This window comes from Gobius niger (genome assembly GCF_951799975.1).
Source record: "Gobius niger genome assembly, chromosome: 11".
Classification (NCBI taxonomy): Eukaryota; Metazoa; Chordata; class Actinopteri; order Gobiiformes; family Gobiidae; genus Gobius; species Gobius niger.
The window spans coordinates 18,922,807-18,929,780 of record NC_136862.1 but is presented as its reverse complement, the minus strand read 5'-3'; the positions used below and the strand labels follow the sequence as shown (position 1 = coordinate 18,929,780).

At 38.8% G+C, this 6,974-nt stretch overlaps 1 protein-coding gene across 1 annotated transcript; it reads left to right on the top strand.

Annotated features, from left to right (window-relative positions):
- Nucleotides 1-373: 373 nt before the first annotated feature.
- Nucleotides 374-6,393, top strand: inpp5kb (inositol polyphosphate-5-phosphatase Kb). Its single transcript, XM_079566580.1, has 13 exons — nucleotides 374-742; nucleotides 1,817-1,915; nucleotides 2,001-2,109; nucleotides 2,208-2,324; nucleotides 3,011-3,186; nucleotides 3,552-3,663; nucleotides 3,743-3,852; nucleotides 4,114-4,263; nucleotides 4,977-5,190; nucleotides 5,657-5,794; nucleotides 5,865-5,948; nucleotides 6,021-6,125; nucleotides 6,214-6,393. The coding sequence occupies exons 1-13, from the start codon at nucleotides 531-533 to the stop codon at nucleotides 6,277-6,279; spliced, it is 1,692 nt and encodes a 563-aa protein (XP_079422706.1). The 5' UTR covers nucleotides 374-530; the 3' UTR covers nucleotides 6,280-6,393.
- The last annotated feature ends 581 nt before the right edge of the window (nucleotides 6,394-6,974 follow it).

The following is a 6,974-nucleotide window of genomic DNA, read 5'->3' as shown; positions in this document are numbered from 1 at the left end:
CTTTCGAGAGGCACTGTACAATTAACCCCCACTACTCTGCATCCCATGCGTAACCTTTCACCCAAATGAGGAGAAATGGATTGAGGCCAAAAGAAGCTAATGCTATTGTGCGGCACTCACTAATGCATGCCTGTAATTATGAATGCTTTGTTCACAATCAGCTGATGTAAACCTCTTAGAGATTTCCACAGAAGTGATGCAAAATTCAAACTTCCATTTCTGAACGCGCATGCCGATTACCAAACACAAAGCCATACACATGCTTGTCTCCTGCCTAAGATTACAATGCAAATTAGACCCACTTTCCCAACTGGACCCCATTGCTGTGCCAATCTTTGCTGCATAGTTGCATGAGTGAACCAGGCAGCACAATCCCAGGACTGACCGGGGCGGCAAATCTCTTCCTGGGTTTCCTTAACTTTTAAGCTGGGGCATTTTGAAGCCAATTTTTCAAATGGCTGAAGTCTAAGTTACTTCTCCAAGTGGATTTGCTCTCCTGGATGAAAGGACATTGGGGAAAGTTGTGAGAGATGGAGAGTTTTGGAGATTTTGGCCGTGTGCGTTCGGACAGCACAAGCAGCTCGGGCTCCAGGTCGAAGATGCTGCTGCGGCAGAGAGTTAACCAGCTCCTCACTTGTATCGAGGACATGAGCTCGGACGATGAGGCCAGTGAAGAGATGTCCCGCTCCCTGGATGAGGTGTTTCAGCTGTGTGGACGCTTCATGCCCACCGACGCTTTCAGGTTTTTAAATAGAAAGCATGAGTGAACAATATGAAAGGATATGGGGGGATAAAGGGGCTTTATGACAAGATAAAAGGCATCGTGCATCTTTTAGTAAATATGCAGTAGTACAGCCAAAAATCTATTATATTGTATTCAGCAAAATGCCAATTTCTTGTTAAAATGGTACTTCATCAAAGAAGAAAGTAACAGAAAATAGCTTTTTGCATATTAATCACTGTCTGACATGAAACCAGAAATAACTTTTATTTTTTAGGTGAAATAGAATTTCAAAACATATTTCTATTTGTTAAATGCCAGAAGACTGAGAGATAGATTTTTTTTTTTCCTTTAGAAATGTTTTTTTTTTCCAACTTTTTACAATTCAGCTTTTTACATGCACTAAAATGACTATACCTTTAGACATTTTGGGAAAGCCTACACCCTGGTACAATGCATCTCTCATTTTTGAGGTTAATGTATAATATTGTACATTGTCTCTGTTCATATAAATAAATAAACTAAACTAAACTAAACTAAACACCATCCCGACTTTGAAATACAGGGGTGGCAGCATCATGCTGTGGGGGTTGTTTTGCTGCGGAAGGGACTGGTGCGCTTCACAAAATAGATGACATCATGAAGAAAAAACATTATGTGGAAATATTGGAGCAACATCTCAAGACATCAGCCAGGAAGTTAAAGCTTGGACGCAGATGGATCTTCCAAATGGACAATTCTCAAAGCATATGGCCAATGTTTTGAAGGTCGTCACAAAGTCCTGATCTCCATTCAGTTGAAAATCTATGGGCCGAGTTATGATGAAATGGATATAAACTTTTGGTTTTGTAAAAAATGATATAAAACCATGGTGAAAATGTTCTCATTCTTCTGGCATTTGCAAATAGAAATATGTTTTAAATTATAATAAACAGGAAAAGTTAATTCTGGTTTCATGTCAGACAGTGAGGGCGGGGAGCTAGTTCTCAATTGAGAATACTTGAGTAACTATGGGACTTAATAACTGGTGCTCACCTTGAGCTCTAACAGCCAAGAGGCTATATGTTAAATGTGTGTTTTGTCTTTGTGTGGCAGGCTGTACATGGTGACGTGGAATGTGGCAACAGCTGAGCCTCCTGAAGACATCAGCTCTCTGCTGCAGAAGGACGGTCAATATGACATATATGCTATTGGGTGAGGAACATCAATTAAAAGGCTTTTGAACTGTCCTTTAGTTTGGCATGACTAAAACATGAGGTCATCTATTTCTGTGTGTCAGTCTGCAGGAAGTAAATTCTACACCAGTCAGGTTCATCTCTGACTTGATGGCTGAAGACTCATGGAGCCATATTTTTATGGAAACTCTTGGACCACAAGGGTTTGTTAAGGTGTGAAACCACATTTACACCCATATATTCTCAGTCATCAAGTATTCTTCACACATGTTTTACACTTATACTTATTTAGTGTTCTCATTGATGTGTAGGTGACGTCCGTGCGCATGCAGGGCTTGTTGCTTTTGCTCTTCGCAAAACAAGTCCACCTCCCGTTCATCAGAAACATCCAGACAACTTACACCAGAACTGGAATATATGGATACTGGGTAAAAGAAAACAACAGTCACATATTCACACCCCTCTTATTAGGACTGCGGTGGTTAAAGACTTGTTGAAAGGTCCTTTGTTTTCTAGTGGCATGTGCTGCAGTTTTGACACAGAAAACAGAGGCTCATTAGTTTTATTCTTTATTCTCTAAAGAATAAATTAGAAACCTTTTGTATTATAACATGGGCTCAAACTAAATGTTTGTTGAGTTAATGATAATTGAAATCAAGTATACTGTATGTGCTTTTACATCATTGTTGTATCACTCAAGTAAAAGTAAGTAGCTTTCCACATAAGTTAGAAATTATGCAATAAAAAATGCACATGACATGACACCAAATGTTTTACAACTAATGTAAAATTGTACTCACACATACAACAATATGCATACAGAAAATAAGAAAAATCAGAGACAAAACAATTTGGAAATATGGGTAAAAAAAAGAGCTTTGAGTGCCTAATATAGGAGGAAAAGCGCTACATAAATAATTGTTGATCTTCTTAAAAATGTAACTGCTCTTGGAAATACAGACTTATTTGAAAATCTGAAAATAGTCAGATCAATGTAAAGTCAAACGCTCATCACCTCAGATGACCTGCCATTCATACAGAGGTATCGCATCTGAACTACAATGGATCCTAAGCACAGAGGATTACCCTAAAAGTAACTTCATTTGTGTTTCAGGGTAATAAAGGCGCGGTTTCGGTGCGGTTCTCTCTTTATGGGAACATGGTGTGCTTCCTGAACTGTCACCTGGCGGCTCACATGAACTACGCGCTGCAGAGAGTCGACGAGTTCGAGTACATCCTGGAGACACAGGACTTCGACATCTCCGACACTCCTCATGTTCTGGATCACAAGTAAGAAAATTTGTCGTATTTGTAATGGCAATAAGGTCATTATGCAGTAAGGTCACTGGGGTGGTCATTTTTTTTATTATTTTTTTTTACCTTTATTTAACCAGGAATGAAAAACGGAAATACACTAAAAGATAGACATATCTTATTTGTTTTAGTGATTCGGTCCTTGATCTCACCTCGCCAAAAACTGTGTGTTATTTCGCATGAATCATTGTAATGTTGATCCCATACAATGTGATGTAAAAAGTAAATAACCTGTGAAATGTTCTGAGATTTATACCGATTATAGGAAATCTATATCAAACAAGAAGGCTTATGTATAATTGGTAGAAAACAGGATTACATAACAAAACATTGTATTTCAGATTGGTGTTTTGCTTTGGTGATATGAACTTTCGTATTGCTGATCATGGCCTGCACTTTCTGCGCTCCTCCATCGAAGGTGGGCGCTTGAATCTGCTCTGGAGCAAAGACCAGGTTCGGTGCAATTTTGTTTGTTTTTGCCTGAGCAAAATGACATAATTTCATCTGTTTAACGTTGCCAATGTTCCTACAGCTGACAATGATGAAGAAGAAAGAGCCTTTTCTCCAAGAATTTGAAGAAGGACCACTGAACTTTCAGCCCACCTACAAATTCATGCGTAACTCTGACACTTACGACACCAGGTAAATCTTCAGACATATATTGTATTACCATCTGGTATTCATCACATGAAAACGTTTTTCTCTCCATTATAACTTTGCGCAGCTATCAGAAGACGTGGTTTGGTTTTAAGTAAGACTCTATATTTTGTGTTGCATGTTTCACTTGGTCACATTGTCAGCGCACAACCCTCTGTCCGCACGTTTACTTCATTTATCCAAAAGGTTGAAAGTAACACAGCCTGATACAGTATGTAAAGTGACAGGACCCTATGTGTCTCTCAGAAAGAGCACTTGGGCGCTGCCTCTAACCATGTACAGACCGCGGCCCCTGCAGCGCTGTAGCACCACCCTCCTCCTCCTCCTAACCTCCCTGTCCTGGGGGCTGCTCTCTGTCTGGTTGGGCACCTGGTACAGGGAGCTAAACCTGCGAAGGTGGGTCCAAGAGGGCACAGGAACAGTCAGTTCTTGATTCATGCAAACAGTGGGTTCAGAAAGTTTTGAGGTGTCTTTTGGATACTAAAAACTAAAATGTGTTTCCTTTTGGTAAACACATTGTCTAACGCACAATATTACACTATTGTATGGAAATGTTTTTGAATGTTTTGAAAAAAAGAAAGAGAAAAAGAGCAACCAAAAAAGTGTTGGCGTGTGGTAAGTTCCATGTATGGCTCATATTACAGAAAGTTGCAGCTGTAAGTGCAGATTTTTTGAGAATAGAAACAATTTTAACCATTTAAGATGGGTGTAAATACTTCCTGAACCCACTGTCTAAATATGATGTGACTTATTACAAAAATAGTGGCACAAGACAAAAAAAAAAAAACTTTTAGGTTTCTCCAACCACTCATTAACCACAGTCTGGTCTGTATTAATATCAGAGTTAACATAGCCCCACACAGCACTGTAATGGATGGCACTTTTACTGGCATGTGTTTCCCCATAATAGAATGCTTGCATGACCCTGACTGACACTGCAAAGACCTTGTTTAGTTTCTAATTTTATATTTTTTAAATGTATTTCTATCTTAATATTTATATTTATATATATATATTTATATTTTTTGGACATGTACTCTGCATAAACTCTTACCTCTGGAATATACTGAGATGGAAGTTTGTTAACATATGTTTATTTTATTTCCCAGTGGTAAGAAGAGGAAACCAGCCTGGACTGACCGGATTATGTGGCGGATCAAACCCAGAAGCCCTCCATCAGAAGAGGATGATGAGACTGCATCCACCTCTACAGATGAAGGGCCTGACGAGTTCCCCGTCCTGGTCACTCAGGACAAATACACCTGTGACATGAGCTACGGGGTCAGCGACCACAAACCTGTCATTGCAGCTTTCAACGTAGAGGTGATGGCAAACATTGTGTTACTGTGATACATTACTGTGTAACAAATGCCTTTTCAGGTCAGTAAAGACAAAAATATAGCAGTAAAAACAAACTTGTACATCATTTTTTATATAATTTTAATATAAATGATTAACACTACAGCTTTATCATATTCACATCTACAGCTTGCACAGTACCAGCCAAAATCGGCATAAAACATTTTTGTGCAGCATATTAACACACTGTTGGTGATTTTGTTTTAGGCTGATAAATCTTTTAGGCTGACACAACATTGGCCAGAAGTATTTTATACATAAATATACACATACTGTATACATGAGCGCCGCAGAGCCTTCATTTCTGTTGTCATGTGTAATTGAGACATTACCACCTCTCAGTGACAAGACTATAATAATAAAAAATCATAAGCGCCTTGCGTGCAAAATCATGACCGTGTATTATATTTTGCTGTTTTGGTCCCTGCAGCTCAGAAAGCACTTTGACACCGCGCTGGTGCATGTGTCTGCGGAGGGCTTGTGGAGCGCAGACCAGGACGCAGCATTGAACTACACAATACAGGAGGAGTTCATGTCCTCCACATGGGACTGGATTGGACTGTACAAGGTACCGCTACTCAATGTTCAGTTAAGATGAAAGATTTGATCGTTGTACTTAGCGTTGATTTCTGCTTCAGATGGGATTTAAAAGTGCTACGGATTACGATACGTTTGTTTGGGTTCAAGAGAATGAGCTGCCGGAAGTGAATGAACTCATACAGGTAAGATATACAACACTTCAAACAATTCATGAATCATGGTTCAGCACTCTGAAAATATGTGTTTGAGTGCAGCTCCCTGTGGACAAAGACTCAATTCCTCTTCTCGGCGGGCAGTATGTGTTAGGCTACTACAGTGCAAACATGCAGACCATTGTTGGCCTCAGTGAATCCTTCCAAGTGAGTTTCTGCATTTTCTGTTACATTATTACATTTAATGATGTAACATAATACAAATAATATTCCTTTGCCTGTGCAACATTTGCAGATTTTGGAGTCAAAATGCGCTGTGATGGAAGGCCTTGTTCCTGAGAACCTCAATGGCCTTAAATGAAAAAAATGAAATAAATGTGCCAATGTTTTTTCATTTTAGAATCAGACAGTGACGCAACTGTTCTGGTCAAGTCCATCCACTGGTTTGGATGACTCCCTAATTACATTGACCACCATTTTGTGCCAATACTGCTCTGAAACACTGTACCAGTCATTTACATTGAAGAGTTTCATATTGATAGATACATTTTATTATAGTCACATTTATTTAAACACTGTTCTGTCCTCAGTTCAGGTCCTGGCTCCCAGACAATTTGATGAATATCTCTCCTCACTTTCACCATGAGATGTCCTGTGACTCCTTTGAACAAAAAACAACTACTATACTTGTACTAGACTAGGTCTTCTTCCTCTTCAAACTGGGTCAGAAAAGTAGACAGTTCTGCTTTTTGTTTTGTTGATGAGATGAAATCTGTGCCAATCTGAAAGGTCAAAATAAATGTATTCGCTCTTTCTTAAAAGTTAAAGGTCATAGATTCATAAATGTTATGTAGGTAAAGTATTACCGCAGGATGCTGACATCTAAAGAGGACGTGAAATAAAAACGACAGTGCTTTACAAAACAAATGTACACATCTGCAATAAATCATGAGTAAATGATAATTACATTTATTTACGCAAAACAATGATTAAAGAAAATGCTTGAAACAACCTTGTATTCTACTTTGTTTTTTTTAAATATAGATGTTTTACGCT

Excerpts from the sequence above, each read along its gene's own strand:
- inpp5kb (XM_079566580.1), top strand. The coding sequence starts at position 531 with ATGGAGAGTTTTGGAGATTTTGGCCGTGTGCGTTCGGACAGCACAAGC. Across the intron at positions 743-1,816 it reads ATGCCCACCGACGCTTTCAG|GCTGTACATGGTGACGTGGA; the intron begins GTTTTTAAATAG and ends TTTGTGTGGCAG. Across the intron at positions 2,110-2,207 it reads GACCACAAGGGTTTGTTAAG|GTGACGTCCGTGCGCATGCA; the intron begins GTGTGAAACCAC and ends ATTGATGTGTAG.